General features: G+C 54.5%; 2 protein-coding genes across 3 annotated transcripts; one reads left to right on the top strand and one right to left on the bottom strand.

Moving 5' to 3' along the window:
* The first annotated feature begins 116 nt into the window (after positions 1-116).
* Positions 117-6,127, top strand: SIRT3 (sirtuin 3). Of its 2 annotated transcripts, XR_008577443.1 has the most exons (9): positions 117-234; positions 354-468; positions 1,414-1,611; positions 2,218-2,450; positions 2,611-2,711; positions 2,916-3,077; positions 3,468-3,677; positions 5,255-5,698; positions 5,771-6,127. XR_008577443.1 is itself a non-coding variant. In XM_054828399.1 (8 exons), exons 1-8 carry the CDS (start codon positions 192-194, stop codon positions 5,273-5,275), a joined length of 1,083 nt encoding a protein of 360 aa, XP_054684374.1. In that variant the 5' UTR covers positions 117-191; the 3' UTR covers positions 5,276-6,127. The 2 variants fall into 2 exon arrangements, 1 of the variants encoding a protein (XP_054684374.1); XM_054828399.1 differs by having other exon boundaries at positions 5,255-6,127.
* Positions 6,128-7,984: 1,857 nt separating this feature from the next.
* Positions 7,985-21,626, bottom strand: RIC8A (RIC8 guanine nucleotide exchange factor A). The gene is made up of 11 exons (XM_054826556.1): positions 21,487-21,626; positions 20,192-20,379; positions 17,150-17,197; positions 14,379-14,993; positions 13,648-13,742; positions 12,646-12,796; positions 11,909-12,004; positions 11,483-11,627; positions 11,102-11,246; positions 9,967-10,086; positions 7,985-9,136 (listed from the first exon to the last, which is right to left on the bottom strand). Exons 2-11 carry the CDS (start codon positions 20,273-20,275, stop codon positions 9,016-9,018), a joined length of 1,620 nt encoding a protein of 539 aa, XP_054682531.1. The 5' UTR covers positions 20,276-20,379; positions 21,487-21,626; the 3' UTR covers positions 7,985-9,015.
* Between the last annotated feature and the right edge of the window lie 214 nt (positions 21,627-21,840).

Below are 21,840 nucleotides of genomic sequence, written 5' to 3'. Positions count from 1 at the left end.
CGCGTTTCTCCCGGCCTTCCCCCGCCCTCCCCAAACGAACACCCCAAAAATCCCCGAAACGGCCCAAAACGGAGGGGAGACGGGGGAAGGGGGAGGCCGGGCCGCTGCCAGGGAGCCGGGCGCGCCTACTCGGGGCATTGCGGTAGCGGCGCGGCGGGTGCCCGGCGGGGAGCGCGGCCGTTGCCCCGGCCATGGAGCGGGGGGCGCGGCGCGGCGGCGGGCTGCTGGCGGCGGGTGAGGCCCGGGGGCCGGGGAAGGGCCCTGAGGGCGGGGGACAGCTCCGCCACCCGCGCGTTGCTGCTGCCTCCGGTTCCCCGCCACGCACCCCTTCACGGCTCCGGCCTTTCTTGCAGCGTGGAGGAGCCTGCGGGAGCGCGGCCCCAGGGATGGCGGCGGCCCGGGGGGGCTGGCCCGGCTCTCCGTGGGCTCCGGGCACAGCCGGGGGGCGGCTGGCTCCGGAGGACCGAGGTAGGGCTGTCCGGCTTCGCGCCTCCGGCCTCGGTTCTGCCGCCTCGCACCGGGAGGGAACCGGTAGCGCTGCGGTGAAAGCACGGGGTGCAGGGCATCGCCCCTCCCGTCGAAACGGGCAGACGGGTCGCCGTCTCCGCAAGCCGGAGCTGGCCTGGGAGCTCAAGGAGCAGAGGGGTTTACCAGAGAAAGAGAATTTAGCCCCCCGGGAACCCGGTCTGACAGGCAGCGCCATGTCCTTGTGAAGCTGGCGTTGACCACGCCGAGGCCGCAGCCGGCACTCGCAGCTCAGCAGCGGCCGCTTGCCAGGAGCCAGCAGCGCTCTCTCGGCTCTCGCCATTCCCACGCCTTCTCTGGGCTGCTCCGAGCGCCCCGCACCAGCGAGCGCTGACCGTCTGGGGAGAAGCGGCTCCTCCTGATAATGACCGGTCCCAGCCCCATCCGCACGTAGCGCTGACCTGCGATTCCTTTAGGCGTTTGCATTTACACGAGGGCAGAGCCCTCGGCGGGAGATAGACACCTGGGGAAACGTCTGTGCTGACCCGGGCAGCGTTGTCCCAGGGCAACCGCGCCACCCTGTTAGAAACTTCCTGAAACTTGGGATGTAGAAGAGTCTTCCTCACACAGGGCAGTGTAAATCGACTGTGAGACTTGGGGGTCCCAGCACTATGGTTCCCCACAGCCCTGTCCCAAGACCCCTCTCACAGGGGTACCAGGGATTTGGCATTTTTAGATCTGCGTAAGAAAGTGCAACGGCAGGTGTCTACCCCGGGGTATGGGTTAGACAAACAGTTAAGCTTTCTCCTTGTTAAGTACTGGCACACAGTCCTGCCGATTGAAGAGTTTTCTGCAAAATTTTTGGGGTGGTTTTCTCCCCCTGAGCAGTTTTGAGCTGAAGTCGCTGTCAGTACACGACCTGCTGCGCGTTCTCTCTGTTCCGAGCAGGATCCAGGGGAGCAGGCCCCTCTCTCTGTCCGCGGCTGCCAGGGCCGTCTGGGCAGCGGGCAGGTGGGGAGGCGGCGGTGGGAAGCAGCAGCTCACCCTGCACGACGTGGCAGAGCTCATTCAGAAGAAGGAGTGTCGCCGAGTGGTGGTGATGGCTGGCGCCGGGATCAGCACCCCCAGCGGCATCCCCGATTTTAGGTAATGCCTCCGCTGTTTCATTTGTCCTTTTTCAGTGCTGGGAGGGCCCAGAGCTTCAGCCTGGATGACGCTGGTGCCTGCTACTCCTCTCACCCCTCTGTTTTGTTTGTTGGCTGGAGTAGATAAACTCTTTGTCATCAGGCTAGAGTAGGCTGCTCCTCCTCCTCCTCCAGCCAAAGGCAGGCTGGCATCACCAGGCAGACTTTGGGCCGCTCCTTGGCCCAGCTCTTCAGGACGGTGAAGTCACGCCTGTTGCTACTCTGTGGCCACGCTCGCCGCACCACCTCGGCCACCAGAGAAGAGCCAACGTGGCCGTGGCGCGGGCTCGAGATGCTCCAGCTAGGAGAGCACACGGCCCTCGCAGCACGCCGTCTGGCCCTTCCCTCCCTGCGACTGCACCGCTGCAGCCGGGAGAAGGTGGGGGGGCAGCGGAGCAGGGCCACGAGGCCGGTTCTCCGTCTGTGCAGAGGCAGCTTCAGCTGCTCTCCTGACACACAACGGATGGCACAAAGCAGCCAGAGAGAACCCGAGGTCGTGGTCTGGCTCTGTGGTGGGTGGCATCTCTCCCCGCATCCTGACTGCCAGCCCCGCTCTCCTCATTTGCAGGTCCCCGGGGAGCGGCCTCTACAGTAACCTTGAGCAGTACAACATCCCTTACCCAGAAGCCATCTTCCAGCTGACGTATTTCTTTGCCAACCCCAAGCCCTTCTTCACTTTGGCCAAGGAGCTCTACCCTGGCAACTACAGGCCCAACTACGCCCACTATTTCCTGAGGCTCCTGCACGACAAAGGGCTCCTCCTGCGCCTCTACACCCAGAACATTGACGGGCTGGAGAGAGGTGAGTCGTCTCTTCCCCATCTCTCAGCAGCAGAGCGCCGGGAAGAGACGAGGGCAAGAGGCGGAACAGGACGCAGGACTGGAGAAATCCCCAGTGACCATGGAGTTCCTGGTTCAGTCACCTCGCGCTGAGCTGGCCCTCTCCACACGCTGTGTTCCAGTTGCTGGGATCCCTCCCGACAGACTGGTGGAAGCTCATGGCACCTTTGCCACTGCCACTTGCATGGTGTGTCGAAGGAAGTTCCCAGGAGAGGACTTCAGGGTGAGTGGTCATGGCTGGGCGTCAACACATCAATTAATGCGAAGGGGAGAACCTGTTGCAGGCCTGTTGTTCTGCCAAGAGGTTTTATTGGAGGGCACCAGATGTGGGGCTGGACGTCGCTGTGAGGATGCGTTGTGGTTCTGACCCTGCTTGTGCAGGTACGCGCTGCCCCGTAACGAGGGGTGTTGGTTGCTCTTGCTTCAGGGGGATGTCATGGCAGACAAGATCCCTCACTGTCCTGTCTGCACTGGAATCATCAAGCCCGACATAGTGTTCTTCGGTGAGGAGCTCCCGCAGCGCTTCTTCCTGCACGTGACAGACTTCCCCATGGCAGACCTGCTTTTCGTCATCGGAACGTCCCTGGAGGTCTGGGACTAGGGGAAACCCCCACTCACCAGGGGGAAGAGGGGACTCTGGATGAGAGAGAGGGTTTAGAGGAGACGGCGAGGAGCTGGATTATCGAGGTACAACGTGAGGTGGCAGGGTAAGAGATAGGATGCATGCGCTCACAGACCTTCTGAAAACCTCGCGTGCTCCTGGTAAAGGTGGGCGCCCGGAGAGCAAGAGCTACCTGAGGAAAGGCCACCAGGTAACTGGTGACACCCGTGACCTGTTCAAAGCTGGGGTAGCTTAGCCCACGGTGGGAGAATGGTTAAACACGGCGGTTACGAGCTCAGTGTGCAGTGAATTCAGGCTCGCAGTGCCCCTCGGCGGGGTGACTGTCTCTCTCCGCTCCTTTGGGTTGCCTCCCTTTAGGTGGAACCCTTCGCCAGCCTGGCTGGAGCTGTTCGAGGCTCCATTCCCCGAGTCCTGATCAACCGAGATCTCGTAGGACCCTTCGCCTGGCAGCAACGCTACAACGACATAGCCCAGCTGGGGGACGTGGTCAGCGGGGTCGAGAAGCTGGTGGAGCTGCTGAACTGGACCGAAGAGATGCAAACACTAATTCAGAAGGAAAAAGAAAAGGTGGGAAGGGGCTGCGAGCCCCAGCTCCCTCCCTCAATTCCTCGTGCTGGAGTTATTCGGGGGGAGTAGGTTTGTGCTTGCACCACAGGCAGTGCCTGCAGTCTGCATTCAGAGAAAAGGACCACAGAAAAGTGCAAAAAGGTTAAAAAAAAAAGCAAACCTCAGTGTTGTTTCACAGTGGAGGTGCCACAGAGCAGAGTTCTGTGTTGCTGAAGGGGAGGATGTGGATCTGCCAACCTCGGCTGGCGTAGGAAGGGTAGGGAAAGGCCAGGCTTTGGGTTGAGTGAGAGCACTTTAGTGCTGCTTCAAGCAGTGACCCACTCAGCTACTGAAAAGCTTTCTGTTGATGTCATCTGGCTTTCCGATTTGTTCCCAAACACACTGAAAAAGCCCTGTACATGAAGGTACAGTTTCCTGGAGCTGGAGGCGACCAACCAGAAAATCCTGTTGTCTGTATCAGATTAATCCCATATAATTCTGTAAGTCAGCAGAGGACTCGGCTCTGCACCTCAGCACCACAAACCAGGGGCACTCTCCTTCAGCCACGCTTCCCTCAGACGTGAGGGGAGGCCGGAAGACTCCGCTGAGTGAGCGGACACGCAGTGGGGCACCCGCTTGGGCGTGAAGCTGCCGGATTTACGCTGCTTTTTGCCTGGCTGAGAGCCTGTGACGCTGTTAATGGCACATTAACATGAATAATTGCTGAACTAAACCAAGGAGCAGAGCCAAGCATCACCCTGGTGGAGCTTTCATCTTTCTGTTCATTCATTCAATTGCTTTGGTTTCATTTCTAGGGGGTTTTCTGGTCATTGTGAGAAATAAGTGACAGTAGTAACAAAAGGGAGGCCCTAATTGCGCTCCGGGCTCGAACGAGGTGCTGCAGCGGCCAGCCATGCCACGAAGAGCAAGCAGCGGGCAGGAGCGAGGGTACTCGCTCCACCTGACAGCGCTGAATTGTTAACTAAAGACTTACTTCTCCCTCACTGTGCTGCTGTTCTTGCGTCTGTCCTCTTCTGAGATCTTCAGAAGTGAGAAACTGTAGGAGAGCAAGTTCTTCCTTACTTCAAGTTTAGGGCTAATGTTAATTATTACATTACTTTAGACCTGCTGGGAAGGTTTGCTGGGCCAACTCTTCCACTTGTGTCGCCAGGCCCAGCTCCGTTGTCTGCAGTAGGGCTCCGCCAACTCGCCGTACTGAGGAGTCAGCTGTATTTAACAGATACACGCTGTCCGTACGTGACTTCTCCTGACCCAGGAGAAAACCTGGCTTCAAAATTCTGATTTTAATACTCGGGTTGCTCTTACTTCCATCGGATTATGGGATAGGAGTAAATAGGAATTATTGGTCCTTTGGTCAGGTTTTTGATTTTTCACTACAAGCCAATTTGCATTTGAATAGGTTAATGCTTGTGCTGCTCTAAATCAGTGATGGATAAAGCTGATGCAAATGTGGTAAGGCACAAAAACCAAATTCCTCCTTGCTCCGGGACTTTGGTGCTAGGAAGCGTTGCTGGTGAGCTGACGGGGTGGAAGGTCTGAAACACCCTGCAAACGCTCTGTGGTGTCTCTATTTTTAGCTGGATGCAAAAGACAAATAGGACAGCTGGCGCCGTGCTGCTGGAGAGCGATGTGCACCTCGAAAAGCAGATGTCACGCCCAGCACGGCCAGAGAAAGATCACGGCAGGGAGCCGGGGAAGAGGCCATCCGGCTCTGCACAAACCCACGCAGGACTTGGAGGAGGGGACGCTCGTGGCTCCAGCCAGCCTGGAAGCAGAGGCCCTCGCCCACGGAGGAGGGGAGGCCGAAGGGAGCGCTGCCCAAATGCCAAGCTGCAAACTGGTTCTGCACGTGAAGGCTTCCCTACCCGAGACTGCAGAACAGTTGACGTAGCCGCTGAGCGCTGTTCCCTCCTCGTCTTACCTCCTTCCAGCACCCTCTAGGAGAGGCTCTCCTCTTCCACAGCTCTGGCTGTCGCCCCATCAGCACACCACAACCATGCCCAGCCGTGAGAGCTTCACCAGTAAGCGGCTGGGAGCTCAGGGGCTCGTGCCAGCATGTTGGACGAGCTGCACATATCCAGCTTGCCGTTTAGGTCTCCTTCCTCCTGAGCCGTCCGACCTCAGAGACCCTCGGAGCGCCTGGTTTTCACGGAGCAGGAGTTGAAAATGCCACGAAGGTCAGGCCTTGGGGCAGGACAGTCCAGAGTGAGGTTTCCAGCTCCTCACACCAGACTGAGCATCTCCCAGCTCCTTCCAGAGCTCCTCCTCACGATCCTCCAGCTGCTGCAGACTCGTAGTGTTTATTCTTCAGATGAAATCTCTGCTAATCAGGGGACAAATGCTGTCATGGGGGCCTGCCCCCATTCCTGTTCAGGAACGCCAGCTCAAGCTGCTGGAAGAGTTTAGAATCTGTGTGGTGTTAATTATTTAATAATAAAGAGACTTCTAATTCTTTTGCTGATGTCACCTGAGGGGTTTTCTGTAAACTTCAGACCTTCCCTAGTGTTCAAACACATTCTGCCCATGTCTCCCCCCCTCCTTTCACCTGCTTTTTTATTACTCTCTTTTTCTTTCTGCCCTTACAGGAGTGCCTTTCCTGCCTGGGGATGCTGTCCCAGGGAGAGGCAGTCTGTCAGAGCACTGCAGCCATGGCCTGCTCTTCCCCAGATGTGCCCAGATGTACATTGCATATCACAGGTGTAGCAGAGCCTCTTCCCTGCAACAGGGCATGAATTCCGGCACCCCAGCACCCAAACTGGGCTGCAGGGATGGGAGCTGCACCCAGGTGGCCCTGGTTGCCCCACCTGTTTATCACGGTGACTGTTCCGGAGGCAATCCCGGATCAGTGCCAGCTCCAACCAACCACAGCAGAATGCAAAGCATTTTGTGCCCTCATTTTGTTACGGTTAATGCTAAACCACAGAAAACCCAAGCGAAGGGAGCAAAAGCTGAAAGGAGCAGAGTTGGGCACTTGGTGTCCTAGCTGCTTCCTTGAAGGAAGCTTTGAACAAGTTCCCGCTCAGACGAGCGGACTTGTTTATCCAAATAATCTGCGTGTTCCTCCTCACAGCCAGGACCGGCCCAGTGGTTGTGCTGGAATGTGCAGCCTCAGGAAAAGCAAACGGCTTGTTCTGACTTCACAGCGCTCCAGAAGCCTCATGGCACGTTGCTTGACACAGAAAACAACGACGACGTGTTGGTTTCCATCCGTACGCCGTTACAAACCCTTCCTGCAGAAGCTCCCTGTGCCGGGGCTTCTCAAAGCAGCGCCTCAGGCACAACAGAGAATTAGAAATCAGCAAACCCAGAAGCATTGCATTAAAGATACGCTCCCGCTTCTCCTCTTGCACAGCAAGAGATCAGAGGTCTGCGCTCTCCCACGGAAGGTTTGGGGTGAGGATTTTGGCTAGTTACTTGAAAAAAGGAGAGAGATGCAGTTGGCCTAAAAACCCCAGCTGCCATGCACCGAAGCTGTTCTCATGACAGAAGCCAATCCGTGCCTCTTAGTGGGTCAGTTTTACACAAATATTTTATACCCCAGGAGAGCCTGGAACTTTAGCTCCTCAGTGATTAAGAAGTGATTAAACTAAATGAAGCGTACCTTCAGCTTTTCGCCTCGCACAGACCATCTTCAGACAAGCAGCGCTAACTCCTGAAAATGCACCAGCAGAAGACTTGCAAACCCCCTGCTCGCCCCCACAGCCCACCCAGACCCGGATTTCCTGGATGTCCGAGTCGGTGCCGCCAGAGCCCCAGCCCCGCTGCCTCGCACGGAGTCAGGAACCTGCACAGCCCACGCGATGATCCAGGCGGGCCGGCGCCTGCAGAAGCCAAGCGGCACATCCCTACTGCACGGAGAGAAACCAGAGCTGGTGTGCACAACTGCCAACACCACGGAGCGCGCGTAAGGGAGATGAGGAACAGCCTGCGAACAACCGCACGTTGTGAGGCCCAAGGGGTTGAGCCAAGATTGTTTTGCAGTCCTCAAGCCTCAGTGCTTGCTTTAACTTTGGGATGCTCCACCCTTATGCTTGGGGGTCGTGGTGCAGGGAAAGTTTCAGCTGAGCCCCAGTTTAACGCTACCGAGTTTTACCTCCCAAATAAAACTGTGAAGTTCAGGGTGATGGGAGTAGAACCACGAGCTACTTGGAAAAAAACCAAAGATATTTCCTTGCTCAGAGCTATCACGTTCGATGAATCACTGCCATGCACCCATTTGTCAGGTTTTCTTTATTCTAGCAGCACTTTTGCATTTCTACTTGTGATAGTAAGTTTTGGAACTCTGGTACATAAGACAAACTGGAATATTTTCTTTAAAACAATTTTCTTTAAAAAGAAAAAAACAAAACAGGAAAAAAAAGACAGATCTAAGCCATGGCGAAGGACAGGACAAACACCAGCCCCTGGGTGCAAACAGCAGCGGAGCTGTGGGAAAGCCGAGGAGGCAGCAGACAAAGCACAGATTTTGGCCTTTAATTTGGGAAGCGGGAGATGGGGAAGGGCTAGCGCCACAACTGAACTCCGTGGTAGCAGGAGCGCTGCACAGCACCAGGCACTGAACATCAGAGCTCCTGGCAGCTGCCCACGTGGTTCTCTCCTGGGGCCGATGGCAACGCTGGGAGCTTCACACAAAGGCTTTGCTCGCCTCCCCGCAGTGCGCACACCACTGCTCCCCTCTGCGCTCACGTACACACTCGTAAGCCCACACGCTCCTGGTTTTGCACAGACACCGCCATGCTCACAGCCATACAGAGCACACACACGTACAGCTACCTGCTGATGTGCCGAGACGCCCTGCGGACGCCGCTCCCCGAGAACTGCTGTGAACAACCGCTCCCACCGCTCTCCTGCAGTCCCACCTTCCCGCCTGCGTTCCTGGGGAGCAGCTCCCCAGTACAGCACCAGCCACACGTGGCCACACGCGCACTGACATGTGGCTGCACAAGCGTCGGCACATATACAAGATTCTCTGCAGATCGCTGAACCCTGATGGTGTGACAGAAAGATCCTCCCCCACCCTTCTTCCCAAACATCATGTATTTTAAAAAATCCTACTGGAAAGTCCTGGAAGCAATTTGGAGTGTGAAATCCTCAAGGCTGCTGATAGGCGAAACCAGGGTGGAGCCAGGCCACGAAGACCCTCTGGACAGAGCAGTGGTTATGGAGCTGGGAAGAGGCAGGAGGTGTTCCTTGGTGTGGACTGCGAGGGGCCCAGGCTGGATCCAGATCCCGTGGGGAGAGTCCTGGCCCAGTACTAGCCTCTGGGTGCAGCACCAGTTCTGGAGGGAGAGCGGATGAAGGCTGCCCAGCTCTCTGAGGCTGGGGCGAGAGGTCTGGCTCAGTCCAGCCCCAGGTCCGAGTCGGATGACGACCTCTCGTCGGCCATATCGCGGATGGCGTTCTCCATGGGGGCCAGGTTGCCGCTCGGCGTGATGCCCATGGGCTGGATGACTTGCTCTCTGCAGCCAGGGAGGAGAGGGGAAGGTAACACTAATCAGCAGCAGACACCACGGAAACAGACAAATACTACAGCAGAAATACGGGGCTTGTGGAAACTGCCCCGAGGCAGCCCAGAACCCCAGGCCACCACCAAGAATCCCTCTTTAGAAGTGGGGGACAGTTCCAGCCATAACGCCGCCAGCGTGGTGAGGCGATGGCTGGAAGCACAACCCACAAGCAGTGCTCTTCTCAGGCTCCCTGGAATAGGCTCAGTTTTAGGGTCCTGTTCTGTGTGGTACAGGATTGCCAGAGGAAAACTAGCGCTGGCATCAGTGTTCCTCTCCCTCTACACACAAGGGAAACAGACACAGTAAACGCGCTGCCCTTTTCTCTCCCGCCCTGGGGGGTGGCCTGAACTCCACTGGCAGACTCTGGGTTCCTCTGTGGCACCTGTTAATGAGGGATGAAAGATGACTGGAGAAAGCACTGCTGCAGGGAAACGGGTTGGTGGCCCTGGCTGCCATCTGTCCCCAAAACACTGCGTCCTACTGAGCAGCCTTGCCAGGCCAAACCTGGTGAGGCAGCAGGTGCTTGAAACACAGTGCAGGCATGCAGAGGAATTGCACGGTACGCCATCACGCCCGAGAGGTGTGCGGGGCTTGCAGCGCCTTCCCTGCACATGCCGGGGCCCAGCTTAAGGAAATATTTCCTCATGTAGCTCCCCTACTCTCTTACATCCCTTCCATTAGCGGTGGCCTTGGGAAGACATTCAAAGAAAGGTCTGTGATAAACATAAATCACAGACACGCAGGTGCTAATGCAGACACAAGCATACACAATTTTCTAGTACCTGGACAATTTGTCAAACATGCTGACTAACTTCATGGCTTCGTATTCCTTCTGCTCTTCAGTCATCCCTTCCATGGGGTTGGGTAGTTTCTCCTCGACACGTCCCGTCACAGGGTTAATGCTGCAAGGAGAATGGCAAGGCCAGGGCAAAGGAGGGAGGTAAAGCAGAGGAGTGAGAAAAGGGCTGTTTAAAAACCTTCTTTGCCTCTACTGAGCAGAGGAACACCACCGCAAGGCTGTCATCACTGCTGGTCATTTCGTTAGCCCCAAGCGCTACCGCAGTGCAACGTGGTGCTTCCACCCTCTTTCTGTGTGTCCTACGCAGAGCTGTCCCCCCTTACAAATCCCTTTCTCTGGTGTGAGCAACATCCCCATCCTGCCAATTCCACCGTGCAGTTTTAAACCAGGTGCACAAGGGCAGACAACACTTCTTCCCTCTCCTGAAGTCAGGAGGCAAAAAGCTAACAAAAAAAACCCCAAAACCCCAACCTGCAGGCCACATTGAACAGGATGTTAGAAAGTACAGGACCCACAGCTGCACACCGTCCTGCAGCTCTCCCTGCACACCCCTCATCCTTGAGTTACCAGCACCCACTAGCAGGCAAAAAAAAAAAAAAATCCCCCAAACCCAGCTCACTCCAGCAGCACAGGGCTCTGGAGATGGAGAGGAGGAACTGGCACCTCCAACCCTGCTCAAGGAAGGAACCACCCTTGTCCCAGCACACAGTAAAAGCCTGTACCGAGTGTGCGGATGCCAAAAGAGGGTATAAGGTAGGGATTAGGGCGAGATACACTGCCACGTGCACCCCACGACCAGGTCTGGTGCTGATGGGCTCTGGCTGAAGGAACCCACCGTGCTCCACAGCCTGCGCCCAGCTGCAGGGACCCCTGTACGCACCGGTGACCACCCACACCACGAGCCGCTCGGCCAGAGGTGTTTTACCCAAGAAGCAGGTAGAGAGGGTGGGACAGGACATCAAAGCTAAGGGCGAAACTTAAGTAATGCAGAAGGAGATGTGCACGTGAAAGAGCAGGACAAGGAAGATAGCGGGGAGGCAAATGAAGGAAGGGCCAGAGCAGGAGTGGGAGAAAGACACAGGAAGAGGGGTGCTGTAGAGGGGGAGCAGGCTTCTTACTTGGGCTTTGCCTCTTTGTACTCCTCAGTGTCTGTGTCTTCATCTTCCGAGTACTCTCCCTCTTCCCGACCACCAGCCATGAGGCCTCGTGCTGCCAGGAGCCCAGCTGCATTCCCGTAGCCCGTGTACTTCACAAACCGCGACACTGTGGGAGAAGGGGAGAGAGACCACCCTGTGCTTCCCCTCCCGCCTCTCCAGCCCCGTCTGCTCCTTCCCACGGAGCACTTGGATGCTCTCTGCTTTTCCCTACCCCGCGTATGTGGCCCAAGGGAAGGCGGAAGTTCCTGTTGGCTGCAGAGGGTCACCCGTCCCACGCTCTCTGGCTTGCCAAGCTCCAGGACTCCCTGTCACCAAAGCCCACAACAAGCCCCTGCAACTCACCGCTCTCCTTGCAGAGCACAAAGAGGAACTCTGCCGCACAGTGCTTCACGTCGGTGTCGATGTGCGTCATCAATCGCACCAGCTTGTTCCGCAGCGCGTTCCCCACCTCTGGCCGATTCTTCACGTCCCGGAGCGGAGGCAGCACCTACAAGGTCACAGTGAGGCATGATCAGCGGAGCTGGAACAGCAACGGCAGGTCAGACGGGAAAACATATGTGTGTTTTACAAATCAGCTACAACTAACACATCCACAGAGCACGGGAGATGTGGAAAAAAGACTGTGGGTGCCAAAGGCCTCAGCCACCCATACATCAGAACCTAGTAGAGAGACAGAGGGTCTGTTTGGAGGATGGCAATAATCAGGCAATTTGCTATTCTCCCCTCCTCGCTGCAGCATCGTTCAACTTTGGCTGACCTACAGCGTACCTTCGCCTTCAGGAACTTCCTCGTCTGACGGTGGACTCGAGCACTCTCAGTCAGCAGGTTCAGCACAGGGGTCAAACTCTCCTTCAGCTTGTGTCCCTGCAGAAGCATCCACAAAACAAGCGTGTCAGTCAAACTGAGCTCAACTTGCCTGGCCTGTGGGGCAGAACATGAGTACAGACCACCAGGGAAACAGAAGGACACCGAAGCTTTCCAGCCTCTGCTACAGGCATTTCAGCGCTTCATCACTCCCCGAGCAGCCCAGCTTTCCAAGCCCTGCTCTGTGGCACGGCAGTGCGAGGAATACTTGTGTAGGGCATCCAGAGCAGAGAAGTGCAGTGGTAAAATTTGGAGGCCCTTTGGAATAACTCCAGAGACAGAAAACCACAGCCAGCTTGAAAATAATGCAAATTCAGGCTTCCAGAAGCTGCCCACCGGATCACTACTGAATGGTATTTCGATCACCCAGCTAATCATCTACTGTTCAACCAATCTCACTACCCACAGTCCATGAAGTAATGACAGTCACCTTCCCAGTCGACAGATGTTGGTTTAGTCCTAACAACAGTTTTGCCTCTGCTAAAAACTGCCCCTTCTCTCAAGGGATATCTCCAAACTAACCATGCCTTGCTGGTGCTCCTGCGGCATTGGCGCTGGGCTTTTCAAGGCTAAACATAGGCTGAAGGAAAGGAGCCCTGCAGTGAGCAGTGACAAAGTCACACGGCAGCCTCACAACTTACCCTGTCGAGGCGTCGCTCTAGGAAATCCAGCAGGATGCTGACCGCATCCATGTTGACACCCATGTACTCAAGCGAGCCTGGCCGGACTTTCGGGGTCAGGAGAACATCCAGACATTTCAGGGGCAGGTTGCCCAAAAGGTTAACCGTATGACTAAACATATAAAAGAGAAGAGAAGTGAACACAGAGTCGTGGAGCTTTGTTCACAGAAGTGCTCCAGCTACCCAGAAATGAAGGTTCATTACTAACTTCCAGGAGCGTGAGGACCCCGAGATCCAAGCTGTCTTTGGACTGCATCCCAAGCGCCTCACACCACTAAAAGGGACTAAACTGCTGTTCGGGTAGTTGGACTGCTTGCTGAGAGCCCAGAGAGACTTCAGTGACAACTGAGAAGCCATGGATCTTGACACAGAGGCCAAGTAGGACCAACCTGGGTGGTCAAAGGTCTTTCTCTAGGGTCTCCCGCTGCATCACTCCTCTCCTTGCTGGTCAATGCAATGCATTGCTTAGGATCCCTCTGACAATAGTTTTCGTGGGGATGGTGTCACCTGCTCAAAGCTGACACCCCTGGACCAGTAACGCTCAGCAGTGTGACACAGGCAATTTCTCAGCATGGCTCAAGAGACAGACAGTTAATTAAGGCCACCCCACAGACTCTTTAATTAAGGTACCAAACATCTGCTCCGGCAAGTAGCCCACCAAAGCGGGCGGCACCGTTGAGAAAGCCTGACGCAGGATACTGGATGTGGCCCTTGGGGGTCACGCAGGCTTGGAGACAACACCTCCTGCCGTAGGCCGGGGGACTGTGCATTGGCACACAAAATTAGACTGCAGGAAGGGCTATTTCTGAGTTCTAGCAGCACGAGGAACCTGCAGGCCAAACCAAAGATGCCTGCTTGTCAGCAGTGACCTTAGCAATCGCCAAACAAGCAGAGGATGTTAATGCCAAGGTCGGGCAGGACCTGTTTCTAGCGAAGATCATGACCTAGTTAGCTAACAAAGACCTGTGGAACTCCTCTGTCCGGTCCTCTCCGTCAGCAGAGATCATGAGGCAGTGGCGCAGGAGGGCACCCAAGTGCCGGTACAAAGCAGCATCTTCCTGGCCCCAAAACAGAAAATGAAAACCTTGATCAGGAAAGGGGATCCTCCACAGCCCAGAGCCTGCTGCCCCTGCAGCCCACAGCCCCATCCCTCCCTCCAGCAGCCTGACAACTGACAGCAGGGTGTTGAAGTGGAAGTGGCCTCCCAATTCTCCTTTTGAGGTCAACACAGTCTTCCTGCTGCCCAATAACTTTCCCCTCACTCTACAACATCGAGCCAAGGGCTGGAAGAGGCCCCAAGACAGGCCCGCGGATTAACCAGAGATGTTCTCCATCACACCTTCCTTTGACTTTGTTCAGAAGGTGAAAAAGTACCAGGCCACACTCAGCAGCAAGTTATCTGGGCGCTCCACCCTCCCACTTGCACAACAAATCATGTCATTAAGAAGGAAAAATACCCAACTTTTGAATTGTAATGCTCTAGAAGTCTTAAGGCTTAATAACGCATTGGAGAGAGGCAGTGCTCTAGGGAGGAAGGTCCAGACACACAAGTCCCTTGCTACCCTACACGTACCCGGGGGCTGCACGAGGGCTGGTACGTAATAGGAGGAAACGCAAGTGGAAGAGAAAACCAGTAGTCAAACCGCAGCCCAGAAACACACAAACGCGGTGGGGGGGACAGCTAAGGAGCTTACCTCATCTACCTCCCTCTTGCTAGAATCAAAGGTGATATTGAAGAGCACTTTCAGGATTTCCATGGCTCGCTCTGTCTCCTGCCGAGGCAAAGGTGGGAGAAGTCCCTCCTCGGTGGCAACTTCGTAGGGGTCCATCCACTTTACACCGAGGGTGAGCTCCAGGGTGTCTGTCATCAGGCTGATGCCCCGGAGCTCTTGGGCTAGCTGCTGCCGGATGTCCACACGCAGTGCCGTCAGCAGGAACAGGAGACGCAGGTCAAAGAACTTGACCTCATGAGGAAGACTCCTCTCATTGTAGAGTTTGATGCGCTTGGCCAGCCCCACCACCAGCCGGGCTTCAGCTGTCAGCTCCTGCGCCCTAGGGCTGCTGAAGACAATGTTGCAGAGACATTTGAGGGCTTCCAGGATTACATCCAAGTCTGGGACCTCCCGGATGAGCTCCTCTGAGTAATCAATGCCAGCATGCCTGGAGAGGGTCTTCAGGCCTTCCTTGGTGGTGAAGGGGTCAAGGCAGTACTTGTCCCGGGACAGGATGCGGATGCTTTCCAAACATGTCACCTGGCAGGATGGCTGCAGCTCTCTTTCCAGGAACTTGATCAGCAGCTGGGCCATTTTCTGCGCAGTCGGAAACAAGTAATGCTTTGTGCACTAACATCTCACAGTGCTCCACCACCACCCAGTACTGCTCTGCCCTGGAAGACGCGAGCCTCATCTAGAGATGGGCCTTCAGGCATGCATTTGGGAAGCATTTGGCTCCACCTTCAAATCCTGGCCAGTTCAAGCAAGGGCACCCAGCAAGAAACAAAGAACAGCTGGGAGAGGGTATCAGATGTAATGGGGGAGCATGAACAGGCGACTGCCACTACTGCATATTGTAGCTTCACCCCTGCTTGGGTGGTTCAGGCTAACACGGTTTACTTGAGAGCTGCATTAAGCAAAGAGAGGACAGGGCAAAAGTGTCCCTTACGGCTCCACCGAGGAGCAACAACCAACTCGGCAGTTCTCTGCTCCCACGCAGAGCCTTAAGATTAGGGGGGCATCTGCTTTGGGTGCTCCACAAACAGACTGAAAAGGTTGAGAGATGCATCAGAAAATCACCAAGGGAGGCTCAAAGGACCTAAGCGAAGCGAGAAGAGCACGTGATGCCCTAGGAAAGGAGGTGAAAAGCCCTCATGAGATCCAAATAAGTAGTATCTCCCTAAACCTCAGTGCTGTCTGGAGACCTACTAGCCCAGATCCTCAGTAGGTGCAGACTGGCAGAGCTCCACTAACACCAATTCACCAGAGCTGAAAATCTAACCCTTGTGGGTAACAGCACCGTATGTGATGGCACGCAACGAAGAGTACAAGAGCAAAGGCAATGCTTCACGCAACCAAGCGCAGCTTGATTTGAGCCACGTGCAGCAATACCTCACATTGCACCAGTAATCCACTGCATAGACATTCACACCTTGGTGAGGGAAGATCTCACTAGATCTAACCTAACCCCACATCAGAGCACATCTCTTTCCGCGCATACTACAAGAGCGAAGGAATCCAAGGTTGCAAGGCTTGCTATCACTCAGTGTAAGTGGCTTAACACAGCCTCATCAGTTATACTTTGTAATAATAAAAGGACTGAGGGAATGAAGAAAAAATGAATTTTAGTCCATAACGTGCGGCTGGCAGAACTGAACAAGCTTTAGCTCATGAAGTACGCCCCACAATCACACCCCTGAGAAGTGAGGCAGTACAGTCATTGCTCTTCTCCTTCCACACAAGGAGACAGATACAGGAGTTAAAGATACAGTCCTAAGGAACCAAAGCCTCTGGCTGACTCAGATTAAAGAGATCTCAGAGTGTATGACCAGGGCTAAACCTTCAGAAGAACGGAGCACCAAGGACTAGATGGTGATGCTCGATTCATATTTCATGACACACACCCCAGAAGTGGAGCACCCCAAGGCTGTGCCTGAATTCACAGCCTGTGTGATGGTCCCAGCTCAAAGAGCAAGCCAGTCCAAGGCAAAGAGCTCGGATCCTGTGAGATCTGGTCCTACACATCAGGCTGTACCTGGAAAAACCTCATGCTAGCATTAGCTGGCACTGGCCCAGACAAAAGAGGTCCCATTCTCTACCCTGGTTGCCTGATCCATGCTTGCTGTGCTAACACAGGCATTAGCACAATCAATCAATGCACTGGACCACAAAACTGATCCAGCTGGAAAATAATCCAGGGGAAAAAGACAAAAAAGTTATTCTTTAGGCAGATCAGCCCACCAACCACATGCAGCCACGCAAAGGTCTGCCCTGGCACGAAAGAACTGCAAGAGATGAACAGGCAGGAGTGTTTCTTTCCACTGAGCGCCAGATTATGCCAGCTTAAAAGTATCTGTAATATACAGCCTGGGTCGAATCTGGCAGCTGGCTCACAGCAAAAACACTCACCCCCTAGAAGCTTGCATGTTGCTGTGATCTTTGCCTACCAGACTCCTGCCACAAACACCAAGGATCACACTTTTTATACACCCGTGGTTGAGACTATATGCATCCCAGAACCCAAATGGCTTGCTAATGCTGGAGGATGCTGACCTTCATCCTAAACCACCAAATACTGATGGAAAAACTGGAGCCAGATGCTCTGAGCACACCGTTCTCTAACCAAGTTAATGAAAACCCACCCAATTCTTTCCCCGTAGGAGCTGCCGCCACCAAGCCATGCTGGACCGGAGTACAAAGCAGCAGCAAATCTATGCATCCAACTAGACGAAGAAAGCAAAGAGCGTGCCTACCTTCCTCTCTTCCCGCTCCTCATCGTCAAAGGTGAAGCACTGAGATTTCTGTGGGGGCGGAACAAAAACAAAGCAATAGGTTGAAAATCCACAGAACTGTTTCCCCCAGCCAGGGGAGGGCCATTCAGCTGGAAAGCGGCAGGTCTAAAGACATACTGCAAAAGCAAGCACATCTGGTCAAGAACAGTGCCTGCCAGCCCAGAGGCAGGAATCGGCACAGCAAGGAGCACCACGGCGCTTAGAGGTCTACGGTGTTTGTGGGGTTTGCAACAAGCAGCACAAGCTCCTGAGGAGCAAGACAAAGAAAAGCTTCCCTGCCACTGAGGTTTTCACTTCAGTCCTGCCTTTTCTTTCCAAGACTGTTCCTACCTCGGCAACTCCAACTTTGTGCTTCGCAACTAGGGGGAATGAACCTGGTTTGAAAAGCACAGAGATGGACCATGGCACCAGGCCTGAAGTGCTTTCCTTGACCGAGGTGCCCGCTATTCTGCGGGTCCCTGTTTCTCTTTCATCCTTGAAAAACATCTGTGATGAATATCACCCATTGCCCTCTTCTGCTGGCTCTGTGGTGGAGGCTGAATGCCACAGGCCAAAGCTCTGCCCATCTGACAGATGGAATTATTTTTAAATGCTGCAGCAATAAAGTGGGGATTCATCACAATCCAAATATCTCGTAAGAGCCAGTAATTCCTCTGCTCAGTGCCACCACCAAGCTGTGCCTACACGTTTCTCCCCTTGGTATTTATTGTTCCTTTTCCTGACCAAACCAAAGTACTGTCTCCTTGTTACTTGCAGACAGATGGGAAACATTTCTGTGCTGCTCGCTATTCTGGCTGTTCTTCAATGGACAGTCTCATTGTGGCCACATCTGCTTCCAATGAACTGGAGAGCACAGGAGATCACAGGTGCCCTGGTGAGAAGCAGCACTTTCCAGTGAATGACACAATCCTCATTTACACCAGGAGAGCATTTGGTCCAAGTTTGGAGAGTGAAAATGTTTAAAATCTATAAAACACTAATTATGTATTTATAGATATGGCTAGATCTATACAGAGAGATTTAATTGTATTATAGTTCTCCCATCATTTTCCTAGCGCTCTCTGTCACCTTTTACTGAGTTACACTGCTCACGCTTACGGAGCTGCTCACTAACAGTAATCAATCTTATCACAATCAACCATTCTTATACCCTGGACATATTCTTCTTGTGCATGATGGCAATTCATGGATATCCCACCTATAGGTCTCCTGCTGTATTTATAACCTCAGGAGTCATCCAGTTCCCTAACTCTACCCAATTCCCTGCCTGGCAAAACTCAGGCCTGACCGCACTGAGGTTTTGGAGATCGCAGGCGTTCCCCAACTCGCTCGCTCTGCAAATGCGGTCTCCCCAGCCGTTCGCTGCCTCCTTCACGTGCTGCCAATCCCCGTCTGCTTAAAAGCAGAAGATACAGTTTGCAGATTAACTGTGTCACAGTCACCAAGATCCCAGGGATGGCTTTGGTCTTTCTAGCCAAGACCAAGCCGTGACAGACAAAGCAATGCTGAGATGCCGCTTGAGACACCTCAGGCGTGGAGGCAGGACGGCTGTACTCCTGCAGCGCTGTGCCAGGGGCTGCCCTCTCGTGCTTCAGCACCGCGACTCGACCCACACACAGGCTGTTGCACCATGTTATGAGGAACTGGTGGCTCAGTCCTGGAACAGACGTGCTCTGCAGACCACAATGCCACTTGTTCTTTTCCCATCGCATCCTCTTTGTGGGCTCCTGTATTCTCCTTCGTGGATATTTTTGCCATACTTGTGGTTTTGCTTTAGCTGTAGGTTATTCCTGGCAATCAAAAGTTGACTGCATATGCAATAGTGAATTACAATATATGCCCAGAAAAAGGATACGGTACCATCAATTTTTACAGTAAAAACCAAGCAACTTCCTTGCATCATTTTATCTGCAGTTTCATAATCCTCTGATTGCTCCATTTCTTCTAGACAGGCTAGCAAACCCACTGACATTCTCACAAGTTTCCTACACTTGATACACTGACAAAAGATCCAGCTGGAGGAATTTGACAGAAAACATTATGGTTTGCTGCCTCAGGCTGGTTACACATCCAGCTCCGTTTGCACTCCTCATTTCTCCAGCACTGCAGTTGCCGTAGGCGATGTTAATCCCGCCGACTGTCTTTAACAGGGACCCGCTACTTCTCACCTAACACCTCCCCCGTTTCAAAACCGACTCCTGGAAACAGTTGCACGCTCTCCCTCTTGCACACTCGTGCAAAATATACACAGGTTTTCCCCGCTGGCTTCCCACCTACTCAAGAATGGTGCAGAATGAGTCACGAGGATCTGCAGGGCCAGCCCTACCCTGGTGGAAACCCTCTGGAGGAAATTTCCCTGACAACCAGAGTCTATTTCAAAAGGGATTTACCCCCACAGATAATCTTTCGCCACTGTAAGGCTAGAAACACCTCCATCTCTGCTCCCCAACCAGTCTTTTTCTTACATTCTATATTCATTATTTGCTTCTTATTGTCAGCTTTCAGATCAGGCACCTGTGCCAGACTCCAGCAGCCTGCCCCATCCACCCCTAATGATCTTTTACTTGCAAATCACAATAACCATTTCACCTGCAGCTCCTCCCCAGGCCTCGGGTTTAATACCTCCAAACCTCGTCCTAACATAAAAGCTCCTCCTGCTCGGTCTTCACACTGATGTTTATTTCCCCATTAGGTTTTATTTGGGATCTGGATAATAATAGCAATTTAAAAAAAAATATCCCTTCTACATGCTTTACTCCAGCGTACAAAGGAACCAAGATAAAGAAAGGCTGCTCAGCTGCTTCTAGCAAAACATCAAGCAATAAACCATCTGCAAGTAAAAGAGGAAGCAGCCTGTACCATTTTTGTGGCAGTAACGCACAGATGCGCTCAGAGACAGACTGGGGAGAGCCGGATGGCACAGAAACCCCACAACATGGCCAACCTGCTTCCAGGCTCATGAACAGCAGCAGCTGACCTCAGGCAGGTCGGATGCTCACTCACCTCCTGGTTGTAGATCTGAAGCACCTTGAGAACCGTGTCTTGCTCCCCGCTTTCCACAGTGGCTACCACAGTCTTGAGCTCCATTATCTCAACAGCTCAGCTACAGCAGGAGTGAAACCGGGAGGAAGGGGAGCGAGGGGGCTTCCGGGGCTGCTGGATAACAGCGAAGGACCTTGATACACAGATATCTGAGAAGGAGAGAGAAAGGGGTGGGGAAAGGAAGGAAGGGAAGAACCAAAACACAAAACCCCCAAGTGAGATTGCTCATGCTGTTGCACCCATAACAGCAGAGCAGATGGATAACCCGAGTAAAACCAGCAGCCAGCTTCTCTCTCCCGCTAATCCTCTCCTTCCTCTCTGCTTTTCAATGTTTAATATATACCCTCCCAGTAAAGCACTCGGGGAAAACCTTCCCCCCACCCAGCCAGGGGATTAACACAGAGCAGATAACAGCAGCTCCCTGAAATAGCTCTCTGCCTCCTCCTCCCCTGGCTGGCCTGATTTCTGCTACTGCACAGGAGGGGGGGGAAAAAAATCCAGAAACATTCCTGTGGAGTAAAAAGGGATGGAGAGGAAAGCCAGGCAGACAGGAAAGCATCCTCCTGGCTTAAGGCAGAGCTACCGTTTCAGGTTGTGAGAAAAAGGAGACCATTTATGCTATTGCTGCTCCATGCGATCAGTGCCCCAGATTATGGCAGATACACTGCACATATAGTAAAAACACACGTACAGGGGACAGCCGGCCTCCACGGCTCAAATCTTTATACCATTACAGAAGATAATGCGCCTCATGATAGTAATGTAAACGAGCAGATGCGCATAAAGATGCGGAGGATGAGATTATCATAGGCACAAGTTTAACAGCCCGTAGAGCCACACAAGTCCACGCTGTTGGAAAGTGACTGTCAATGGTGGAAAAACCTAACAAATTTGAGTACGCGTGCGAGCTGCTACACCTGTTTTGACTCCACGTAGCTACGGACCATGTTCCGCAGCGCCCGGGCTCTGGTCATCCCTAAGCACAAGAAGCCGTGCTGGGGCCCTGTGCCGAGAGCCCCGGGGCTCTGGGGGTGCCCCCCGCCCCGCACAGCCGCAGGGCTCGGGGCCCACGGGCGGGTGCTGCAGCCGGGAAGCCGGAGCCGGGAGCAGCGTCCGTCGCGCTCCCCCCACCTCTCCGTGCCCCCCAGCTCCCTCCTCACGCCGGTACCTCCTTCCCCACCGCTGTCTGCGCCTTTCAGAACCCCCTCAAGCCCCTTTTTGTGGCCCAAAGCAGCCGGGCAAAGCGCTGGCGGTACCTGCGGCACGTAATCCCTCGCAGACGGCCGAAGCGGGCCGGGGCCGCGGGGCTGGGGCGGGGGCAGTGCCCGACCCCGGTCCGCCTCAGCGGGGGCGCTCCGGGCGTCCGGCTGCCGCCCTTCCAGCCCCGGCAGCGGGGCGGCCGCCTCGGCCCTGCGGTGAGGGCCGGCCCGGGGAGGGGGAGGCAGCCAGGCCCGGCCGCCGGCGGGGGAGAGGGGCTGCCGGCGAGCTGGGGCGGGGAGGGAAGCGCCGCTACCTTCCTCTCCGCCGCCCCGGCTTCCTGCCTCATTTCCTGGCCCCGGCCCTCCCCCGGCGGTGCTCCGCGGGGGCCGCCGCCTTGCGCCCGGGGCTGG

This window comes from Grus americana, chromosome 5 (assembly GCF_028858705.1).
Source record: "Grus americana isolate bGruAme1 chromosome 5, bGruAme1.mat, whole genome shotgun sequence".
NCBI classification, from domain to species: domain Eukaryota; kingdom Metazoa; phylum Chordata; class Aves; order Gruiformes; family Gruidae; genus Grus; species Grus americana.
The sequence above is the reverse complement of the archived record's forward strand: the minus strand, read 5'-3'. Positions and strand labels throughout refer to the sequence as shown.